We start from the raw sequence: 25,068 nt of genomic DNA, 5'->3' as shown, positions 1-25,068 counted from the left end.
GCGTTTGTTTGACAGATCGAACCATTGCGATTGCGCACGTGTTAAAGAAGCCGTACGGAAGAGATCAGTTTGACCTTGTCTCAATTATTTAGCTGTGTGTCCTTTTGTTGTTGAAAGACAGAGCCAAGATGGTATTTTCACCAGTGTCCTTGACCCATGAGAACTCACGAGTTCTTAAGATCTATAAATCTAAAGCCAAGAGTCGATGACGTTCTATCTAAACAGTTGAAACAACCACAAGGAGAGGTAAGAAGGGAAGGGAAGATGGAGTGAAGTAACAATGGTTTTTGTCTGCATGTCTTCAGAGTTTGCAGGAAATGAATCATGTTGAACGTGGCACTCTGTCACCCCTAGTCCCACTTTACAAATTCTCTTACATAGCAGGGCATTCATCAGATGTGCGCAGATCATGCCATACGGTTTTCAGATTAAGCAAGGCAAACACAGACACGGGTCTGGGCTTTTTCTAGACGGTCTCTAATCCCTTTCCGAAGTTGAGAGGATGACAGTTTCTTTCATACAATACAGTGGCTCCTAAATAGTGCAGGAGCCTTTGGTAAAGGATGGTTTTCCAAGCTTCCGAGGGTTTGTTAGAAACCCCTGGAAGTTTCGAAGTTTTGTTGGAGCAGTTGCGGGAGTTAGTCCTCACTGACCTGCATGGGTGCGGTTCCTTCGAAGGTTTCACAGTCAGCAGTTGGAAGGGACGCAGCCTTTCAGTCTGAATATGAGAAGGCTCCATGATGACTCTCCTGCTCCTGTTGGGAAATGCAGCAATTGGGTGCTTGGGTTTTTTTTTTCTCTGCCTCTGTTGGAATACTCTGCTAACCAGCCCAAGCTGCACCAGCCTTCAACCCTCCTCAGTCTCAAAGCACTGTCCTCACATTACGCAAGGCCCAGCTGAGGTTTGGACCAATGTAACCCTAGATAACCATCATGTCGTTGTAAACAAACAGCGAATTATACCTCAGATTGAATTAGTTTTGCTTATTTATTTATTAAACATCTATTGAATCAGCACGTTTCAAAGCTGACTCTCTTTTATGGCATTGCAAAAATTCCTTTGTGCCATTTCACTGTTTATACTGCGCCAAAACCCTGAGTAATTTCTTTTAACAGCATATGATTCTGGCTTTGATTGTATGATGAAGTGTTATATTTGGAATTCGTATGCGATTCCAGTCTTTTTGACACATTAAGTCCAGCCCGCGTGCTCATGTGCACATCAGTGAAAACTGATGATGCAAAGTGGAATCATTCAATCTCAGAGGCCGAGTATAACGAGAGCTGGAAGTCTGTGCTTCCACCAACCCTTGACCCCGACTCGTCAACAGCAACTAATGAGACATTTAATCATTTTGAAATGATTGTTTCCTGCAGGAGGCGCACCCTGCTCCGGTTTTTACGATCAGATGAGCTCAGCGTTTACAGGCCAAGTGTTGCATCAGTTGCACTCAGAGGTCACATTGTGTTTTTTATTTTTTTGGTGTTTTTTTGTTTTTTTCAGCAAGCTTTGCTTAGGAAGAAATGTTTGTGCTAATGATGTGAATTTTAACCTTTTCACTAAGGGATTCATAGCGTTCAATGGAGCAAGTATGCACTGTATTACTCATCTGTAATGCAAACCATCGCTCACTTAATTAATCAGACCCTCTACCGGTTATTAAAAACAACTGAGTCGGTAACTGACAAAATATGTGCACAGCCTACATGGGATTGTGCTCAAATAATACATCTCTCGCTCCTGCAGTGACCCCCCCCCCCCCGGTCTTTCTGTCTGCAGAGGATTTGGCAGGACTGCAAGTATGAGATGTTTTTAAGTGGGAAACATTTGAAGACCGGTGCTACTTCCACTTTTCAGATGTGGGGAAAATTGGTAAAGGTTGTTTGCTCACTGTCATGGCAGGTGATGCTTTTTTACCTTCAGCTGTAACCGCAACTCCGGTTTCTCCTCGCTTTGGAAGACTTATTTCGGTATATTCTGCTGCTCTGGAGGTAAAAGTCTGTACTTTGATGTGTGTAGTCTGCTTTTTAAAGATGTCTTCTTTAAAGATGGGTGAATGTGGAGTGTCAGAATTACAAAAAGTGAATGACAGAAGCAGCAACACGTTGATGAATCTTATTTTTTGTATCGTGTGCCAAGGCCTTAGAAACTTCTGACTCCACCTCAATACAATAGAGGTTAATGGAATTGTATTTGTGGTGCTGCAATCCTCAGACCTCTTTATCAACAGATTTCAGGGACTGTATCTTTGGAGAAAAGTAGCTCCAATGAGCTCTGTAAACTATCCAAAATAAGTGGGACATTATTTCTGGAAGACAAGTTGTTTTTGATATCTTTTTTGAATGTATTTTCCCATGCTTTTAGCCCCACAAATGAAATGAGATTCCATTCACCACCATTATATTGGGGTCACTGCAGAAATCTCAGACGTTGATATCTTGAAACAATAAAAGCAAACTATCTGCAGAGAGGTTAGTGGAGAAATATGTCTTTTTCTAATACGGATGAACTAACCCTTTAAATTTAACTTTTATGAGTGAGAAAGGAGACTAGATTACATAACATGAGCTCAGACATCTAAATTATCCCACCTGTCATTTCTTCGTATTTCATGCAAGCTCTGGGAGTTTTTTGCGACAAGATTAATTTATCACCGCTGAGTACGAGTCTCCAGCCTCAACCTCTTGGACAAATACCTTCCATCACTTAAGGTCTCATAATCGACAGCGCTCAGGAACCACTTGACGCGTGAATCATTCATACCTCTCCATAAATAATAAAACCCTGGCAGCCAGTTAGCAGCACCTGCAACTTGAAACAGTAGTTCGTGAAACACAATCTTTTACCTTGTAAACTAATGTGTTTCACCTGCCTCAGCCGGGGCTGTCTGAGTCCGCCGCAGACAGGTAGAGGGAACAAAACCTCTCTTCCTGCTTCTCTCGGCCTCCCCCCACCCCCCACCCCCTGCCCCCCAACCCTCCCTCCTGACCTTGCTTCCTCTTTCTCCGATGAATTTTTCACCAACGCTCTTTGATATATTCTCGTCCCGTGGGAGCCTGGGTAATGCAAACTGGAAGCATGAGGCGTAATTATTTCTCAAAACTGCACTTCTACCCTAATTAGTTCACTCCTCAGAAGTGGGCCTTGCATTATTTACACATCAAGGGGACACACAGGGTGGGAGATAAATATTCATTGTTTGTTGACTTTGCCCCGGTCCCTCGGCTCAGGCGCAAGTTGAGTCGAGAGCCGCTGTCATTGTGGCTTGTTTATACGGCTTCTGCATCGCTGGTGCTCAGGACATAATCTGTCTTGTTCTTCCGTAATTATCTGCACTCATGCAGACACACAGACACCAGCTCAGAGTCGGTTTAATAAGAGGACAACATCCTCGTCCGGGCGCAGCCACATCAGATGAATAAGTGTTCAGTGATGAGATTTGTTGTAATTGTGACCTTGCCCTGCTGCAGTGGTGGTGTCACAGTAGTAAACAGTAAGAAGCATATTTTATTCAGTCTGACTCTGACACCATTTCAGCCACGTCCCCCCCACCCCCCAAGCCTTTTTTGTTCTGGGTCATCCTTAATGAACTAAACTTTTTTTTCTCAAAGGAGTTGGTGGCAGCTGTTATGAAGAATTTCCTGCTTCTGTTGGTTTGCAAAGAAGATTTGTGGGGCACATGAAGTCTGCCTTTCCTGTCAATAGCTGGGTATGAATAGATTGCTGTATCTGACCCCCACCCCCACCCACCTTGGTGGTCATACGGCCTTGAAGCCCATTGTCTCTGTAGATGCCTGCTGGGAAACTCTTGTTGCCTCAAAAAAGCTGCATCTATTGTAGACGTCTGACAACTGCTCTTTTGCCATTTCCTATTTCATCTCACTAACGCGTAGTTTCATCTGTGTGTGTGTGTTTCAAGGGATTGTGAAAGAGAGGTGGGGGCATCTTGTGATGCCTGGCACAAGAATTACCATAATCACTGTCAACATTAATGGAGATCCTATCACTGGAGAATTTAAACACGGCTTTTCCATATTTATAGAAGCAATAAACAGAGAATGCGCAGCAAAATGTCTGTTATGATTCAAAAGCGAGTCGTGTTTACTGGCTTTGAAATGCATATTTGGGTTAGTGGATGAGGCGGAGGGGATCGCAGTTTAAGTTGTGGGATATGAGTGGAAATGTAATACCGCCACACTAGACACAGAACATCTGAAACCATAAATGTCTCACTCTCACTGTCTCCAGGGTTTCCACTTTCCCTCAGACATTTGCATAGCTGAGCTTGTGTAACTGCTCCTCGTGCTGCTATAGGTGGTTTCCTTAATTCCCCTTGGAACCATTGCAGTGAACTCGTTTATAGCTGCAAACTATTGCTCTAATATATTTTTGTATTAATTCTAGTGCTTTTGTAGTTCTTTTTTTTTTATTTATTTATTTTTTTATATGTCTGTATGATAAACATTTGTGAGGTTGGCCACTGATGTTGTGCGATGGGGTTGAGGTCAGGGCTGTGGGGCAAGTGCTGAGAACAAATTTCTTTATGGACCTTGCTGTGTGCACGGGGGCATTGTCACGCTGAAACAGGAAAGGGCCTTCCTGAAAGTGTTGCCATAAAGTTAGAAGCACACCATTGTCTAAAATATTGTGTACTGTGGCATTAAAATTTCCCTTAATTGAAATGAAGCGCCCTCGCCAAAAAGAGCAAAAGCACCTGGGATGGAGTGTCCACATAATTTTGGCCATATAGCATATCAGTCACAAGCCAGGTTGGTGACAGGAGAGCGTTCAGAGAATCATGGGGGGGGGGGGGCTCTATGGAAAAAAAAATGTCACTTTGATTTACTTGAAACGGCATCATTTATACAAACAGCTGATTGACTCATCGTTCTCTCTCTCACCACTGGTGTGTCTGTATTACATTTAATCAGATATTGTGCTTTATGGGACCACGTTTATCCACACAGGGGGGTCTGCGGTCTGAAGTAATGTTCGTTTATTTTGGTTCCTAAGACATGAAAGTGAAAATCCCTGAGCTGCAGTTAGTTTGCTCTACTGTTACACTCACTGTAAGTCTCTGTGGAAAAGAGCCTCGAGTCAGTTTGCAAAATTGTACAGTTTCCATAAGCTCCTGTGACAGTGGAGGTATAGGAGGGCCTGCCATGGACCCACAGGGCAGTTCTGTTCAGTTTCTCTTATGTTAGTACTAATACTGCAGTACATACTGCAGTACATCTTGACCATTTGAACTTATGACGTAGTTTAATGGATCGATCTTGAATTAAATAAGTTTAAATATGTGATTTAAAAGAAATCTTAATCGCCTTAAATCAAGTGAATACAACTGTCGGAGGCAGAGCTAAACTAGCACCGAACTTGGCTAGTTAGCAGTTAGATTCTGGTCTTTCCACCAAATATGTAGTCGCTGTGTTTCGGCTTTGAAGGGGAAACTTATTCTGCTATTACCTTTGGATAAAACAATAATTCAGTCTCTTCAGTCTTTTGACCTTTCCCATCAATATACTACACATTTCACACTTCTTCCCTCTCTAGCCTTTCTGGAGTAAGAGAATTATAACTTTTCCACTTATTGTGCAGCGTCTCCGTCATCTGAAGTGGACGCGTTTTTTTTTTGTTTTTTTTGTTTTTTTTGTTTGCAGCCATCTTAACAGCTGTAGCAGGCTGAGTTTGGCAGAGCTTTAACGGAAACTGTGGTGTTTATTCTTCCTCTGCAGGTGGAGATCACGCTGCAGGACGTCAATGACAACCCGCCTGTTTTCCCTAATGACATTCTTGATGTGACCATTGAGGAGAACGTTGGAGATGGCTTCAAGATAATGCAGCTAACAGCCACGGATGCAGACGAGGTAATAGCTCCCCAAGTTTCTATTCGGTCTGACAGTGTTTTTGTACTTTTCTGTGGCCGTTTTCCGCTCCGCTGCTTTCTGAATTGATATCCTGGGAGTGATTTGAATTAAAAAAATATGCTCAAAATTTTTGCTCCTACAGTGTAGAAATCACTATAGAATCGAATGGGTTTCTGAGGCTAATGCAGCTGTCAGTATTGAAATGGAGCTAAGTCGACGTTTAGTGTCTTTATGTTGGACCATTTTCATGCCAAAAAATTATAGATATTCAAGCCATGGTAGGAAACTTTGTCTGTCCCCGGGGAAACAAGTTAAGCCTGTAATATTTATAATGAAGGAGAGGGTGATACCACATATGTTATTATTTTTGATAAACTAAGTAAGTAAATAAATATACGTTTTTACAACAGTTTCCAAAATAAAAGCTGCAAAGTCGAACTATTAAAGTGATAAGATTGTAACAGGCACAAGACAAAAAACAAAAACAAAACAGAAATAACATAAAACAAAAGAGCAAAAACATCAGTTAAGGAAAACGAGGAGATAAATGTGAGTCTTGAGAAGATTATTTTTTACTTCAGTTGAATTAGAGAGGTAAACTTTTCCAAAGGTCTGGGGCCAAAGACAGCAAATGCACAGTCTCCCTTCATTATAATCCAGGCTCTGCAAACATCCCACAGATACTGGCTGGATGACCTCAGACCTGTTAAAGCCTTTTTAAATAGTAAAACAAGGCCACTGTTCTCTGGGGTCTTTTTATTAAGTGCCACTGATTTGTTAGGATCTTATATACCTCACTGGCATTGAAACACTGATGTATTATATTTTTAAAAAAAGGCCAATTCCAGCCTCACTCACTTTCAGACAAATATATGTGGATTGGGAATTAGGTGCATATGAGCAATAGAGCAAATAATATGAGTGAGAGTGGAGCCACGGGAAGAGTTTTAGAGCTTATAGTTATTAGTTGGACATAAAATATGGTGTCAAACATGAAGCGTGAGAGTAATGTTGAAACAATAATTGAATTTATCATTCCATGACAGAAACTAATCAACAACTTTTCTCATAATTGATTAATCCTTGAAGTTGCATTGAGTTTCTCACTGTTAGTCAGAGAAACCTTACAACTTGAAGACGTCACCATCGGCTCCAGGAAATCATGTGGGACATTTTTTGCTCAAAAAAAAACAAAAAAAACATTATATTACATTAGAGAATTGTCTGTTTTAGAGCACATGTACAAAGTGGTATTACAAGGGCTAGCCAGTTAGCATGCTAACAGCAGAGGATATATCTGCAACACAATACATGGACGTCTTTGACATAACGTCAAAACTGTTTTTTCTTCACATTCTGTTGATCATTTTAACACATTTTTTAATAATTTAAACTACAATACTTACAGTACATAAGCACCTTTAAATCAAGTCTTCATACGTTTTTTTCCCGTAGACACACACACATATACAGAATGAATTGTCTTTCCTCTATCTCGTGTGTTGACGTTATCTGAGACGTGTTGAGGCCACTGGTGTCATAGAGGCCGGAGGAGAGCCAGCGATTGATTTTTCGGCATGCTGCTCTGATAGTCCCTCCACGATCCCCAAGGTTCACATTACATCACCTGCATCACTCTCAATTAGTGAAAAGCTTCATCTCTCGCTGCTTTAGGCAGGATATGGACATTAAATCCTGCAGTGAGCAAAACGCAGACCCTGCCGGCATCTCCGAGGTCTGCGGTCCCTCGCCCATGCCAAAGGACACAGTTGAAATGAATGGAAAAAGTCAGGCCATAGAGGGGAGAGAGATTAGAAAGAAGGAATATGGACTCGAATTTAATGTTAACTTATGAGGCCACACGTTTTTTATTGCACAGCTGTTGCCTAACCCCCTTCTCTTCGCTCCGAATGTGAGAAAAGTCGTACAAAGTCCCACTCCTGGCCATTTTTCTTTTATCGAAATAGTATATTGACTGTAAATCTCAGACCTGGAAACAGGTCAGTCTTTTCAGTAGGGGGATTTTAAGGACATTATTTGATTAGTTTCTTTTTTCAGCACCAAAGTATTCATAGCTTTGATCTTGAAAGGTTTAGCATATGGTATTGAAATCAAACTGTGCAGTTGTTCACTTTTTCCTCACATCTGAAGTTAAAAGGAGTGTCAGCCTGAGCAGTAGTCCCTAAGATGAAACTTCAGCGTTCATTTTGACTTGCACGTACAGTATATGCATGCACTTTTTTTCCAAAATGACCAAACTCAAGAACCGTCTTGCAAAAGAAGCCACATTCTGCCTTCAGTCAAATGAAAAAGAAAACACAGGGACACTAAGAGAAACTGTAGAGGAGTCTTTTTAGGAATTACAGATTCTAGAAATGTTTACTCCAAACTTCAGCACTGCCATGAATAGGTTGCTAAATAGAAGCCTGCACTTCATTCCAGCTCTTACTCGGAGCCAGATACGGGTCCAGCCAAGTCTTTGCCCACATCCTTGCGCAGGAAACTTAAGTTGCGCTGACACTAAGCGTACGGAACGCATTGGAGCCCTTGTTGAGAAAGCCACATGTGTGAGCCAGTGCAGAGTAGCCAAGAGTGCAAGCTGTTGGCCAGCTGACGGGCTGAATTCAGACATCATAATGATCCTATCCAATTTAACAGTGCTACATGTGGGATTCATGTGTGAGAGTATTAAAATGCTGTTTCTACGCATCCGTTTTTTGCTATGCCCATTTCCACCCCGAAAAGAATGAAAGGCTTGCATGAGGTTTGAGAGAAAATCAATATAAAACTTTGGTCTTTTGTCTAATGCAGGCTAAGGCCTCTCTGAAAATGTTTCTCACCTCATTTGAAAGAAATATGCTGCCTTTTGTGCTTTTGGAAAGACTGAATGTTTTATTAGAGTTCTGACCTTATGTGGAAAGTATGTCACAGGTAAAAACCTTTTTTTTTTTTTTTTTTTAATGAAGAAAAGTGCAACAATGGGTGTTTCAGGAGAGGTCTTTGAAAGTGAGCGCAGCCTCAAAATGAGTGGTAATGTGTTCCAGAGGCCTACAAATCCACTGAAAGTATATTTCTAGGCCCTTTTTTTTTTTTTTTTTGCAGTTGTGAGACAGATCTGCACACACAGCAGTGCAAGCCGGTTGGGTCATCCCTTAACTTTCAAAAGGCTTTATATGAAAGCTTCTCAGTGACAACACTTTGCTTGTTTTTCAGGAGTCTGTGTTATGATTGGCTTGCTTGCTCTGTGGTGCTGTATACAGGAAGCTTGCTATCCCCGCCGGCGCTGTCTGCTTCGCACCTCTTACTTCTCATAGGAACTGCGTGCTCCCAAAAACCACTCATCTGCTAAATGAGTTTCCTTCTGCTCCAGTCTGGTACACTTTGCTCCCTGGAAAGCTGCTGTTTAATTGGTCAGCCCTTCGTTTTTTCTTTTTTTTTTTCCTCCCCCAACAACCAGCCGTGTCTGTGGAGAGCTGTAAAGTAGTCAAACTCTCGAGTGAAGGTCAAGAGGGCAACCAGTGTTGGTGTGTGTAGTGTGTGTGTATGTGTCTTAATTACGTATGTGAGTTTACTGAAGAGATAGAGATGGGACCATTCAGTGAAATTAGTGCATTAAAATGAGATTGTAGGTATTTTTGTGGGTGAAAATGCTTACCTGTTTTCACAATGTGTATGCGTGTGCTGGACTGTGGACCCCCTGCTCGGCCTCTCCCACCTTCCTTGCTCTGCCTTTGAACCCTATCAGAAAATTAATTGGCAAACCGCGGGTGTTGGGTTCCGGGCTGCAGCCCAGGTGGCTGATGGGATTGCCAGATCTGGAGCCTCTGATTGATGACAGCAGGGTCCTTAGATGAGCAGAGCCTCACTCCGTCCTCCTCGTCTCCCTCGTTTCTTTTTTTGTTTTTTTTTTAATAGGCCTGGATCTCAGACCGGTTTTTTTTTAATAGGCCTGGATCTCAGACCGGGTCTCTGGTAATGCAATGAGAGACAAGGTCAAGGAGACAGAGGTTTTATCCGTTTGTAAAAACAGGCTACGGGAAAGAGATAAGAGCAAGTCATGAACTTGGCCTTATGATATTGACTCTTGTCTGAAGCGTTTGGCAATGGCTGCCATGTTCAGACTGGTTGGTGCATTAGCACTTCTGCACAAAGTCTGTTAAAGATAGAGAAAGAGAGTATTTAATGACTGACAGAATCTGATCAAACTGTTCCAACTCTGAAGTACGGAAATATTTCCTCCTTATACACTCGATTTTTTACCCTTTTACCACGCAATCTTCTACCAGCAGGATGCTAGCCCTGTGTATAACTGTCACAAGCTGCTAATACTATGAAAAACTTGTATGCATATGACCATGTAATATATGTATCAATAGTCTTATTAGTCGCAGTGATAATTTTTTAGAAATGCTCTGAATTAACTGTAAGCTTTAAAATATGGTATGGTGTCTCCAGGTGGCTGGGTGTTCGATATAAGGTTAAATTGCTATGTAATGGAGAATTTAAACTTCCATTAATAGATTTTTAGCCACTTTGTAAACAAGTACTAAAAAAGTTGACATAGTAACCCCCCTATAATGTTGTTACAGTTGACATGTTAGCAATAATCTGCAAATACAATGCAACATTAGCCTTCATCTGTTTTGGTCTCCAGCAACTCCTAAAAGAGCTAACAGGCTCTTTAAATGCTACACTATGTTCACCAGCTAGGTGTTAACTTAGTCAGCAGTTTTGTTCTGGACAGGTTTATTTGATCTTTTTCACTGAAAAAAAAAACAATGAGCTGAAAGATGCTAAGAGTCATTTTAGCAAAGCAGCAACAAGCAGTGCGACAGTAGAGAGTTGACATTATGCTAATGTCCTAAAAATAGCACTTGTGTTGCCACAGAAAAAAATGTGCAGCAGAGAACTGCATTATTGTCTTGGAGGGTTTGAAATAAATGTAATATGTGTTCAACAAACACAGTCCTGAGCGTACAGATTAAAAGAGAGGCGAGAGACACCGTGTCTCTCTGTATTACAAGCCACAGCTAACATGGTGCTCTGCAGCAGCTAATATCACCCTTTCAGCATTACTGCATGCACACAGGTTATTTAAGACACTGATTGTCATGTGAGTACCATTGTCCACTGTGGCAGTAAATGTGTCAATATGCAGATATGGCCACAGCTTAATGCAGCTCCTCTCTTTGTAAGCCTCTCCCATTGTCCTGGCAGGATCAAAAAGCATCACACAAACATCAGGCATAGCTGAAAGAGTCTCTTTTAGCTTCGCTCTTAACCAGCTGTAACCAGAGCTCTCGCTTCAATCTCAATGAATAGCAGTAGCTTTTTGATGTTGCTTTTTCTTTTTGGCAGAAGACACCGAGTGAGACAGTTGTCTGATCTCTTATTGTCCCCGGCACAAATATAAATGTCAAGCTCTGTCGTCGGACTCATTCAGTTGTCATATCGCATTCAGTCCCCCTCTCCTATTCCAAAGCCTTCATGCTATAGCTATCACATGTGTCATGCTGCTTGTACTTGTCCAAGGTAACAGGGGATCTATTAGTTGCATTTATAGAGGAACACTATAGCCCCCAAAAAGTTCAAAGTCGAAGAGTGAGTCTCTCTAGAACATCGCCATTCAGCTTCTGTGTGTCTTTTTCTTTTTCTCTTTCTAGTGTGACCAGCGCTCGTTTAGATGAGTCTCACAAATGATGCATCACATACAGAACATGTGATTTTAAAGATAGTTTGTGTTTTCGATCCTTTTGGAGTTCAAAAGGAAAAGTTTAGGGTTACTGTACTGCTAAACTCTCCATCATATCAAATCATTTTTGTCTCTTTCTCAAAACAAGCAAAGCAATCAACCATTTTAGGAACATAATCTTACCCTCTTTCCAATACTGATCATTTTTTCCAATACCAATCTTTTTCTTTTTGTCATTTGTGCAGCATTTTGCCTTCATCCTGTCCTCATTCAAGATACTGACACTCATTTCTTTCAATTTGCAACATGATTTTTATTTGCACTCACAGATTTTTTTACAATTCTTGAAAGATTTTTAGTTTTTTAATTTCCAGCAGTGTCCTGTCAGCATGTTTGTGCAGGGTGTAGAGTTTGTTCCAATCACAGACAGTTTAAAGTTCGTCCCGTGTTTGTGCAGGTCAGCCGGTATAATCCCTTTACATCTGCTCTCTCCCGCTTCCTCTTCTGCCCGTTGGTATCTCCATCTTGATTTGCAATCTATCGCACGGTCTTTTTCAAACCACAAGCCCTTCCTTCATGGAGTGTCTCTCTGTGAAGAAGTCACAGTGAACGGCTTCATTCATGCGAGACAAGGAGGTAGTTTGATCTGGAGACACGCTGACATGCTAACATGTGTGGTAAACAATCTGATTTCCTACCAGATAGAGTTGCTTTGATGCTTGTAATCAAGAAGCTTTTCCTCCCCGTGGCCTGAGAACATACATATGAGGCAAAGTTCAGCGGGGTACAGCTGACCTACTGGCCTCTTCTTTTGGCTGTGAACCGTGAGAGTCTAGAAAGAAAAGTATTGATCAAAACAATTTGGTTGGGAGAAAACAATTTAAACACAACAAATGTAGACTCCACATTCTGCTTGATGTTAAAGTTTATGGTTTTTCCATTTTCCACACCCTATAACATTTCATTTTTCTGTCTTCACCACAGGGCCCCAACGCTCTTGTGACGTACACTATCATCAGCGGGGCGGACGATAGTTTCCGGATCGACCCGGAGTCCGGTGATCTGATCGCCACCAAGAAACTGGATCGGGAACGCCGTTCGAAATATTCCCTACTGGTGCGTGCGGACGATGGAAAACAGTCGTCTGACATGAGGCTGAACATCACCGTCAAGGACGTCAACGACCACACGCCCAAGTTCTCCCGCTCAACGTATTCGTTTGATATCCCTGAAGACATGGCACCAGGTAAGGTCTTGATGGCGCTCAGTGCAGCGTCCAATTGCAACTGTGCTGTAGACATACGGTAGACGTGTAGACTCAGACGGGCAATGTTTTTGTCTCTCAGCCCTCAGACGGCACTTAGCCTGCTCTGTTAAGGTCATCAAGAGCCTCAAATTATTAGGAGCGGCTTCTTTGTAGTAGTTTATAAGAGAACTTTTTCTTCTTGCATTCTTTAAGACAGTTTTATACGACTGTTGTAGCTCTCCAAAATCCTCTGCATCTTCCTTAAGGGGGAAATTAGGAGTTTAATAGGTCAAAGGCAGAGTAACGGATATTTGATTTATATGGAAATCTATCAGCAGCCTGCAGGATTTACAGCAATACTGACAACTGGCCTGGCACAGCTTCTTTATCCCCCTCACTGCTTCAATTACAAGAAAGAGACAAAAGCATTTGGTAATCATACAAGACGTAATTATAATATGATCATGTAAAGTACTTATAAAAGCACTTTATCATTAGCTGTCTACACTGTAATGGCAATATCTCCATCTTTGAAACACCTTTGGTTCCAAAACAGCACAGGCTAAGTAAGTGTGTTTTTTTTTTTTTATGTTATTTTAGCAACTGGCAAAGTGATCAGTGAGTCACTGGTATTAATAAAGAATCCTAATAACCCCCTGCAGATATATTAAAGTTGTTTTGTTCTACAGGGCAGTAAAACCTCTCGCCTCTGTGTTACAACTTGTCTGACTCTCGCAGGCTCCATCGTGGCGGCGATCCTGGCCAGCGACTCTGACTCAGGGGTGAACGGAGAGGTCACCTACTCGCTGGAGGAGGACGACGAGGACGAGACGTTCCTCCTGAACCCGGTGACTGGAGTTTTCAACGTGACGCGTCCCCTGGACTACGAGACTCAGCAGTACTACATTCTGACGGCGAAGGCCCAGGATGGCGGCGGCCAGGCCAGCACAGTCAGAGTGTATTTCAACGTGCTGGACGTGAATGACAACGCGCCCATCTTTAACACCACTGCGTACAGCACGTCTGTCTCTGAGAGCCTGCCGCCTGGATCCAGTATCATCACCGTCGGGGCCAAGGATGCTGATGATGGTACGTTCATGTGGGAAATTATATGGAAGATACAAGAGATAAATATACAAGATATATTGATTAGGCTCTGATATGATAATAGCATTATTCTACTATTGGACTTCTTATGGCTTATTTTCTACTTTTTATCGTTCGTGTAACATTTTATTTGAAAGGTACCTGCTGAAAGTCATGTATTTAATATTCACCCAGCTTAATGTTTTATTATATTTAAATTGTTTTTATTATTATTGAAATCATATTTTTAAATTGTAAGGTGAGTTGACAGTTTGACAGACATTGAAAATTATTCATCAGACAAAATCAGAAACAAAACCACATGTAGGAATTTTGGCACCGTTTTGACTCCATACTCGATTTTTAAGTAGACGTATTTTTAACGATATACTATTTAGAAGCATTTTCTAGTGCTGCCAAATCAAGATAAGTTGCATTAGGGCAAGAAAAATAGGTTATATTTTAAATTGTAGTTAAATCCCAGTTAAATCAAGTTAAATCCTGGTCAAGTATCCCAGAGATGTCAGTATATTTAGAGAAAACGTCTCTGGAAGAACGTTTTAAGCACTAATGTACTTTCAAAGTGTATAAATCAAACGTGAGTTAGCCATAGAAGATTAATTTAATGTAGGCCTGTCATTTTGTTATGACAGCCGGTTACGCAGCAGCTCTCAAGCCTACATTTTATTTTTTTCATTTTTATTTTGCGTCACGCATGAATGAGTTGATGAAACACAGCGTCTTCAGCGTATGATTAAGTGGCTCGAGTTATTTCTGCGTTTCAGGTGGTGGGTTTCGTGTTTGTGAAGTGCCGTGTGGTATTTGAACAGTCACCGCTGCTCTCCTCTGCTGTAATTACCGCTTCACCCAAGCCTAATGTGGTTATAGTGACCTACATTCCTGGGAAATATGCTGCCTAGTTCTCCACCAGAGTCTGGCTTCTTCTTCCACTGTCCACATAATCTAACCGCGTCATCCTCTCAGATATATAGTTGCCGCTTTCCACTGTCAAAATAAAACACCGCCATTGTTAGCACTTCCTAAGCCCTGACCCTCAACCCCCAGACTTTGTCTCTAGACGGCGTAGCCTAAACTCTGGTGGAAGTAGCACTCAGCCTTTTGATAAGGGATTACTTGTGTACTGTAAATACACGCTGGAGTGTGGGAAGGTGCCTGGCGCTTTCCACATGAATACCCCGTTGAGTTGAATTAAAGACGCTCAATTTAAGCTGATTTTAACCCCCCCATTTCCAGTGGAGTGCTGTGGATTAGGCCAGATTTCAAGGTTGGATACTTTACCGCGTCCATCCCCTCGATCGCACCGTAGTTTTATCATTTTACGCAAGTGCTTCAACTGTGAGGGATTTTCCCAAACGGCACTATCAGTTTAGGAAGTGGTTTGCAGTGGTGTTTCTCTTTTGATAGCAATCAGTCAAGCTCCATGAATGCATCGTCCACACGGAGGACGAGAGAGAAGCAGCTGTTGCACATGTACAATTTGTGGAAATGGATGTTGATAACGCATATAGGTGCCGAATTCAGACAAATATACAGCAAATTTAACAATCACATGTGGAACAATGGTTTCCAGTCAGGAATATCAGCATTTGACCTCCATTATACTGTACGGTTATCTAGGTTTTTTTTTAAATGCAAGGTCGTAAAAAATAGTTCCTTGTTGATTAATGTCAACTGTCAGCCTCACTGTACAAAGTAGGGGACGTCCCAAGAGAGAGCATCTATCAAATACTGGTACCAGGTTTTATTTGTTCTCCACTCACAAAATTACACATTTAAGTCCCGGAGCAAACTTAATTTCTCAGTCTATCTCATTGTTGTTCAGTATCTTTAGGTCTGAAGCACTTTAGACTGACTGTATCTGTGAAGATCCCATGTTCAGTTTATTAGAGCTGCATCACTCAGTCGATTGAAAGAGAAGGAATCAGGTGTTTTGATAATCAAATAATAATTTCAGTCATTTTTAAGCCTATCACATGTGAGGATTTTATGTTTTTGTTTGTCATATTTGATAGAATTTTTTTTGGTTTTGGTTTTGGTCTGCTGGTCGGACAAAACAATACATTTTCTGCACTCTTCTGATATTTTATAGACATAAGTATCAAAAGATAAAAGAAAATGTGACGGGGGATTAGTTGATAGAACTGGTGGCTGTTGAAGATCATTATGTCTTTGGTATTTGTAACTAATCAACTATCATTATAGTCATTACTGTCCTCTGACTCCCTCTTGGTATTTCTTCCAGGCCCAAATGCTCAGCTCCTCTACAAAATTGCCTCCGGCGATCCCCAGAGTCATTTCATCATCACCAAGGGAGGAGTCCTCCAAACCAAGAAGGCCTTGGACCGAGAAACACAATCCTTCTACAACCTGGTGATCACCGTCAACGACCTGGCTCCACCTCCCATGACCCGCTTCACCAGCACCGCTCAGGTGTCCATCATCCTCCTGGATGTCAACGACTGCCCGCCGACCTTCACCTCCCAGAAGATGACCTACATCCAGGAGAACACGCCTGTGGACACGGTGGTGTTTACGTCCCAGGCCACAGACGCCGACAGCGGGCCCAACAGCTATGTTGAGTACTCCCTCAGAGGACCCTACGGTAACAAGTTCAGCATTGGTACAGTTGATGGAGACGTCAGGTTGGTTGGGGAACTCGACCGGGAGGAGCTTTCTAACTACACCCTCACAGTCGTGGCAACAGATAAAGGAGAACCCCCTCTGTCTTCCACCATGGATGTGACTATGATGGTTCTGGACGTCAACGACAACACGCCAAGCTTCTCACAAAACATCTACGACATTGAGATTGAGGAGAACACCTTGACTGGGACCGACGTCATCCAGGTGTTCGCCAGCGACGCAGACGAGGGCACCAACGGGCAGATCCGATTTTCCATCTCGGGAGGCAACACCAACGCTGACTTCAGGATCGACTCAGTCACGGGGGTGATCTCGGTGGCCAAGCAGCTGGACCGCGAAGCTCGATCTTCATATTCGCTCGTGGTCCAGGCTGCAGACCGCGGCAGCAGCCCCAGGGTGGACCGCACTACCGTCAACATCGTGTTGCTGGACGTCAACGACTGCTCTCCCGTGTTTGAGCTCTCTCCTTACACCGTCAACGTTCAGGAGAACCAGGAGAACCTACCGAAAAACATTCTGCAGGTCGGTGTGTTTGTTTTTCTTTTGCCAAAGCATTCATTTAAATTTAAGCAGGTTAGCATGTAATTAACATTCACAGACAGGACCCTCCTGAGGGAAAAGAGGACAGTGTTTTGAATGACAGTCCTGAGACCTTAAACAGACTAATACCATAACCAAATTTGTTGTAGGACTAACTTAATAAGCGCAGGTATGTGAGCGGTATCAGTGCACTACACTGCACGGTGGTCTTATTTTGCTAAATGCCATGATAAATACCTGACTGAAATGATAAAGAAATGATATATGACTGCAATTTGCTCTGCACAATTAGGGCTTTATAAGGTTTCACCGAAATATGAAACTCGGCTAAATTGCATGACGAGGCAATTAGCATTCTAACCGCCTTGATGACTAAATGAGCCATACACAGTTTAAAAAAAAAATGGAAGGCAAGGACTGATTTCCAGTGACGGAGCAATTCCATTTTCTTTTGCTTGTGTACCTTCTGAGGAAATGAGAGTACAGTTATGGGGCGGGAAAGGGTCCAGGCGTGGTGGGTTTCGCCACACAAGAGCTCACATCTGCGCGCTAACATGGCTGTGCCTGTCTGCGGCACGCACGCCAGGAAGGGCTGGGGAGCCCGCAATGCATTTGGGCACACCAGTGAGTGGTTTAGTAGTAGTAGTTAAGTGCTGCAGTATCAGACTGACTAACAGTTCCATACTCTGAATACTGAATGAATATCTGTCCTTAAGTCCCAGAGCAGCTTAAAGATGCGTTTGTGACTTTCTGGTTTTCTGTCTTTTGTGGATTCCCTGGGAAAGTCTGATTAGACAAAGTGAATAAGTAATGATCTTCCTCCCCTCAACAATTACCTTCATGGTGCCGCTGAGCACCGTGATGGTAATTAACCCTCAGCTGCTCCAGTGGAAAGACTAAGTGAGGGTGGTGGTTACACTGCGTTTTCTCCCAGCCAGGTTTAAATTTATGTGGTTGTGTGAATTTGAGCAGCGTGTTCTTTGCAAGAATGCTCCACTAAAAGGAAACATCCCCAGGATGAAATAAAAAATCAGTAATACAGCTAATGTCAGCTAATTCGTTTGGTCAAGTTTATTTATACAGCCAAAAAAACACGTTTGACTCCAGTGATGGAAAGTAACTAAGTACCGTGATTCAAGATCTGTACTTCAACAGAGTTTCAAGCCACTTTACTGGATAGATTCAACTTCTCATTTGTAAGAAGATGTTGTTTCTCCTTTCAACATAGTCCTGCTTTAGGTATTTTCATTTTATCCCACCATATACTTACTGTTGTGTGTCCACTGCTTCTAATGGATCGCTATAGTTACTCTACAGCTCGTTTAACCATTTTTAGTTGGTTGAAGTGTAGAAACACTATATTTTATGTGCTGGTTATAGGTTTTTAAAATCTTTATCTGCAAAGTAATAGTAATTAATAATTAAAAACATAAACATGAATGTGTAAAGGCCCATTTTTGTTTTCTCCAGGTTGTTGCCAGAGATGACGACCAAGGTGCCAACAGTCAGCTCAGCTACATGCTAAGTGGTGGAAACGACGAGGGTGCGTTCAGCCTGTCCTCCAGCGGTCAGCTGAGCCTGACCCAGACTCTGGACCGCGAGGCTCAGGGGAAATACGTCCTGCTGATCACAGCCACTGACTCAGGTACGACCGCAGCGATGGCGCCTAGAGATGTTTGATGGTTCTTAAGTAAAAGATGATTTTATTCAGGCTTTGCAGTCTCATGTTTCAGTTGTTTATGTCTGAACTCATACCACATTCAACTTATCTTCCCTGAGCCGGTTGTATCCGGCGAGGACTCAGCACCGTGTCATGCGTCCTTACAAGGGCATTGTTGAATTTTAGCAAAGCTAGAAAGATATTTTGTAATCAACCTTGAAAACCGAGCTGAACAAGAATATTTTCATAAACTAACAGCAATGTCAACAAACAGCATTTTGATTTCACAGTGTGCACAGCGCTCTTTTTTGTGTGGCACAATAACCTAAACATTCAGGAGTTTTTAGCTTGCAAAACAGTGGGTGTTTTTTGACCTATTCTCCGGCAGTCCTTTCAGCGGGTCCGATTGAATAGCATCCTCTGTTTATTTGGATACGGCGGTAGAGCTTGTTATAGCCAGATAAAAGGTTAACTTGTTATTGCATAGAGGCCAGTTAATGTGCAGTTAAAGGAGTACATGCGTATCCCCGGTGTAGCCAAATCACATGGTATTCCAGTTAAGTATATGTTTCCTCGAGCTGCCCTGGCACAGCCGTCATGGTCTGAGGGCGGTTCTGTGTCATTCCTGGACTGACCATGTGACCGTTCATAACGCTTGTGTATTTTTGACTGTGCACAAGCTCTGGTGAGAATTGGGGAGATGTTGCACGGAAAGATGTAAGACGCTTCCACATAAATCTTTTACATGGTGTTTGAATCATTTGCATTTTTGTGGGAGACATGGTTTCAGTGTGAGTAGCATTTTTCAAAAGAGGATATTAATCAAAAACAATTCAACAGCATCGAATTTTCTGAATAAAAGTATATTTTTTCTCAGCATATTTAGTTAAGGTTTTCTTGCTTCACATACTGTTTTGAGGTCTGTGCCACATGGACAAAGTTGCCCAACAAGCGAACATACTAATTAGGATTCGATCCCTTTTTGTGCGCTTCAGAAGGACTCCATATTTAGAGCCCTGACAACAATTCCAAAATATTTTGACAGGACGTTTCAGTACAATGTTGGTGAGAGACAGAAAGAGGGATTTGGGGTAGAATATCAAAATATCAAAAAAACCCATAATCATAGTACAGGCCAAATTACCCAGCAGCATTTTCTCACATTTTTGAGGCCTCGGCTGAGACAGTGGGGGGAAATGGTTCTCCCAGGCGCTATCTGGCAGGAAACACTTGAAGGTGGATTGGTGCAGACATGTCTCCGAGTCTGCTGTCTACCATGACCCATTTTCAACCGCAGACATTCATCTTAACATGTTGAAGTCTGCCTTTATCTTCCCATGCTGCTGTATTTGACAAGTTAAGAGTCCAAAACAGCATGTAACAGAGAGAGAAAAAACGACTCTTTAGTCTGTAAAAGTCTTGTTCTTCCAGCCAAGGATTTAAAAATACACTCAAATATGTTGTATTGTCATGATTTGTGTTTATGTAAAAGCCGAGGCGGTGTCCTGCAGCAGCCACTGTGCCCTGCAAACACTTCATCATGACCACAAGAGATAATTTTGTGTTTTAACACAAGTGCAATAAGACTTTTGATCAGATAGATGTGCTGTAACTCCTCAGCTCAGCTTCTTTTTCTTTTTTTTTTTTTTAAAAAACTTATTCCACATTTTGGGGGCAGGCCTTGTGTGCCTGTGTGTAGCGCCACAGCGGCCCGTCCTCCTGGGACATTTGCGGTAGTTTCAGTGAAGGTAAACTCATTAATCGTGGCCTGAGCGGAGCTTTCGGGAGCCTCTCTGTGGCGTGGACTGAAATCTGTCATGAAATGGATGGAAACAAAAGAGCTCACCGGGTGCTGGTTCTCGTTAATGGGCTCTGGCTTGGGCGAATTTGGCAAACTTCTGCCATTATTTGAAAATCCCAGCACAGCCTCTCTGAAATCCATACAACCTGTATAAAGGTGTTTTACAAGGCGCCTTGTTGAGAGGAAACTTGAAGATCAGACCTGGGATATTTCTGTTTTTTTTTTTCCCCTCTGTCTCTCTTTTGTTTATGGAAAGTTGTTTGCAGCATTTCTGAGTAAACCAGTTGTGCAGATAGAGGCAGATATTCAGGAGGTTCTGCAGGGTCCCTGGCTGATCTTACCGTTCAGCCAACATCTGGATCAGCTGCAGGCAAATCAGATTTTTAAGCCACTGCTTAGCAACATACAAGTTATGCCTGCTCGGAAGAATGTAAAACAATGAGATCTCCAACAGAGTCGCACAGTAAAATACTTTTGCCAAGCCATGTTGCTGGAATGGCTTTAAGTAGGCATCCGTGGTTGTAGAAAACATATTTTTATACACATTGCAGCTGCTCAGTTGTGGGTTCTTGCAGCTGATTCTCTCTCTTTTTTTTTAAAAAGGAACAAAAAACTTTGTTAGCATTCTTTCTATTCCTTAAACAAGTCTCTTCAGTCCTGATAACCGTAACAACTTTACATTATATGAAAAGACAGGGTCCATCTCCTTTCTGTTTTAAAATGAATGTAGCCAGGAGCCATGTTTTTATACTGGTGTCCTCATGTGGAAAAGTCAACTCCACTTCAGATTTTTAGGTGTAAGGTCAAGACTTATGTGCAGTTTTGAAACAGTCAACAAATAGATCAATTTGCTGTATTTATATTTATGCATTTTGATATGGATATTAATCTCTGGGTTAGTTTGTACAGGATTTTTATTCATTAAAGGTCCATATTTTACATTTCTCCAGTGTTTTATTTGTGCTGATATCCATGAGAAGATATATTTGTAGTTTTAAGAACCAAAAACTATTTCAGTGTAGTTTTACATCTCCTCATCTCAGGCTTCTCCTCTGGAGCTCTTGTAACAACAGGCCAGTCAGCCAATCAGAAGAGAGGAGGCTCTGAGTAGATTTCAGGTAAACACTCAGAGAAACCAAATCCTGCAAGACTGGACGGTGGGACCAGGTGGGCGGGGCTTGGGGCACAGCTGAGAGCGGTGACTGCTTTGTTGTGACATCACAAAGTTACAGAAGTTTTAAGGCTCAGTGTCTGAACACAGGCTGTGTATATTTCTCTGTGGACTGAGGTTTGATACTTTCACAGTATTGATAAAGAACTTAGACCTGCTTTATAATTAAAAAAAGACATGGAAATCTCACTTTATACAATACGGGACCTTTAATTTTGTGTTAAAAGTTCTTTGTGTGTCTCGGTTTTTAACATCCTGGATCACGTTGGAAGTAAATGCTCTCACATTAACTTCCCTCTTTTTCTAAATCCTTAAATAACTCAAATTAGAATGAAAGTATTTAAGCTAAGTTTAAGGAGACTGGGATAAGTTATGTCGGAGAATTTAGTTCAAATTGACCAGAACTGATGGAAAGTTTAGACTAAACTGAAGAGATAAACTACTTTCTGTAATGCGTGTGAGGTTGCAAGTATGTACATGCTTCTGTCTGTGCATTAATGCATTAACACACACATTTTCTTTTTTTTTCCTGTGTGTTTATACACTTGTGTTTGTGCTTTGTGCATTTTTTTTGTGTGTGTAATCGTGTGCTGCCTCCGAGTTTGTGCGAGTCTGCATGTGGTGGTGAGAGCGTCCTCGGGGGCCACATTGACATGCACCGCGTTTGGTCACATTTATTAAAGAGGAGGCACAGTAAATCCCTTGGCCCATGTCTATTACAGCGGATACGGTCGCATAGAAATCCCATGTCTTTCACATCCCTCCAGCACATCGCTCCATAGTGCCGCGCTGTTTGTATATGGTCTTTTGGCTGGTGGGTGAGGGGAAGTATTGGGGGTGGGGTGGGGGGGCTAAACGACCGCTTAGCAGATAAAGAATTTTAATGACCATCCCTATTTAAAAGCAGGATCTTTTATTCTCTTAAATGGCGCCCATGAATCTGGTGTGTAAACCCTTCCGTCTTGCTTTAGTTGAATAATGATCTGTCAATCTCCGGTCTGTCATCTGGTTTTGTACAAGAACAACAAAGACAATTTAACCTCAGCACATATCTACCCACCTCCGTCCCGTAGAGCAAATGAAGTCCTGTATGAACACTGATAACGCCGCGTTGAAACGTCGCTACATCACTGTCCAGCGCTTGTCACGATAAATCTTTAATGGGGTCCATTTCTGAAGGTTCAAGCCAGTCTGCAGTCTAGTGGCAACACAGGACTTCGCCAAATAAAATATCAGGTTCCTCAAATGAACTTTAACAGAGCAGTAACATTCTGGATCAGCTCTTAAAAAACGCTGCAGTAACAATGTGGTCTTGCAGAGTTTTTTCCTATCGCCTGTTTTCTCTTTTCCACTCCCTGGTACACCCTTTAACAATTGCTGGATCTGAATGTTTGTGTAAATAGCTTTGGTAAGTAATGGGGGGTTTAAAAAAAAAAAAAAAAGGTGGTGTGGGTTGGATGATTAGAGCTTCAGTACTGGCAAGATCCAGGTTTTAATGATGTTTATTTGCTCTGTTTCTCTTAGGACCCTGGTTAGCACAGCATGTTCCCACAAAGCTAATTTTATCAGAACTAGTTGTAGCTGCTCCTAACTTACTCTTCTAGTGTGTGTGTGTTTGTGTGTGTGTGTGTGTGTGTTATGTGTGTGTGTGTGTGTGTGTGTGTGTGTGTGTTAGTATGCAATGCGCTCACTCTTAAACACTTCTCCAAAGTCATATTCAGATTTATATGACCCATGTATGAACATTATAGAGTTGTGTTATGAGCGGGGTAACACTGCCAGTGTGTGTTTTCCACCTCTCGCGCTGGTTATGATCCGTCGATGTTGCTGCTCTGTCACCGTAAAATAGAAAACAGTCGCTGAATGGTCGACAGATGCACTGCTAAACAGGGATTTCCAAATATTCAACAATACGGCGAATAAAAGCACCATTGTAATAAAAACACAAAAGGCAAGTCACTTCATTAAATTTCACCACAGGCTCTAAAGTATGAGAAAAAAAAAAAAAAAAGCTGTACTTTGACTGTCAATATGCTTTCCTTGCTCGCCTTCAAACCGCCAAATCCTATCCGTAACATATGGGGAAGAAATTATGCAAAAGCATTCAGATGTAGCACTCCATAAATAACTTTGCAAGCTGTATAACATTTTAGGTTTAATTTGACGAATGCCTCTGAGATTTCTGTATTATTAGAAATATTCTCCCCCCCCCCACCACCCACCACCACCCCCCCCACCCCCCACCCCCTTTACACTGGGTATATAGCAGCTTGGAGTGTTCTGCTGAGATATCCCTTTCACTCTCTCGCTTGTTAACTGTGAGAAAACCTCTGTTTACTCTGTTATGTTTGGCAAACGGTGCAGTGGGACAGCTCGCACCCTACACTCGGCTCCACCGAGGCCTTTCATGGGTGCCGGACGGGGTCGCATTAAAAGGAGCTTTGTCGCAAAGCAACAGGTTCTCAGAGGCAGAAAAATGTCAATTTTGCCTCGATGTCGGGCCAATTCACACACCTCCCCCCCTCCCCCCTCTGAGTAATGATGTTTTATTTACGCTGTCTCTTAAGAGCACAATCTAGCTGCAGTCCATAAACCGTAATTAACCGTTTAGCCTTAAGCTTCGGGCTACAGATGGGCTGTCTCATAAATTTACACATTCATCCGTCTTCCCCTAAGTCAACCTGTCCTGGACTTCCTGGTTTAATGAACCCAGTTGTTTGGACATCCCGGCTTTATCCTTCCTGTGTGCGGCTCGACTCTTGTTCTTGTTTTTGATAAAACATCAGTCAATCATATATTGAAGAGAGAGATTATCTCACACTCTAACCTGCTTCTTAGCACGGCTTAGACTGAGCAACTCGCAGCCTTTCCCAGGAGGTGGGGTGCTGCTGTTGCCTTCAGACCAAGCCCCCCCGCGAGGCTCTCACAGCAAGTGAGCGCCCTTGTAGCAGCTGCAGCGGTCAGAAAACAGATAGCTTAATCGTCATTAACACGTGTATTTGAACCCCCTCCAGTTCAGGAAGTATGGCCACAGCACCTTCTTGGAGGTTAATGTGATTTGTCCGGTGGTAATATACACTAATAAGGTGCTTAGACCCTGCCATATGTTTATGCTAGACAATGCTTTGAGAGGCTTACAGAGAAAAACTGTCTGTGGGTCTTTAGGAGGGAAGAGGAGGCGGCAGATGGTCAGCTGGTCAAGTTTGGTCCTGAAAGCTTGTTATTTTGGATGCAGATTCTTTCGGGGTTATCTTGGGTTCTCCCATTTTCTCCACAACATGATCCACGCTGAAACAACAACCCACTTAGATCTGAGCTCGGATTCAGCGATGAAATATTA

At 42.3% G+C, this 25,068-nt stretch overlaps 1 protein-coding gene across 1 annotated transcript in view; it reads left to right on the top strand.

Annotated features, from left to right (window-relative positions):
* fat4 (FAT atypical cadherin 4) overlaps positions 1 to 25,068 on the top strand; it is a 107,528-nt gene that overhangs the window by 50,721 nt on the left and 31,739 nt on the right. The window contains exons 2-6 of the mRNA XM_022760179.1: positions 5,737 to 5,868; positions 12,545 to 12,806; positions 13,545 to 13,895; positions 16,156 to 17,078; positions 18,567 to 18,741. Coding sequence (XP_022615900.1) covers positions 5,737 to 5,868; positions 12,545 to 12,806; positions 13,545 to 13,895; positions 16,156 to 17,078; positions 18,567 to 18,741 — 1,843 coding nt within the window. The remainder of the gene's footprint in view (positions 1 to 5,736; positions 5,869 to 12,544; positions 12,807 to 13,544; positions 13,896 to 16,155; positions 17,079 to 18,566; positions 18,742 to 25,068) is intronic.

The sequence above is a fragment of the Seriola dumerili genome, unplaced genomic scaffold (assembly GCF_002260705.1).
Source record: "Seriola dumerili isolate Sdu_G_001 unplaced genomic scaffold, Sdu_1.0 BDQW01000331.1, whole genome shotgun sequence".
NCBI classification, from domain to species: domain Eukaryota; kingdom Metazoa; phylum Chordata; class Actinopteri; order Carangiformes; family Carangidae; genus Seriola; species Seriola dumerili.
This window is presented reverse-complemented; position numbering and strand designations above follow the sequence as displayed.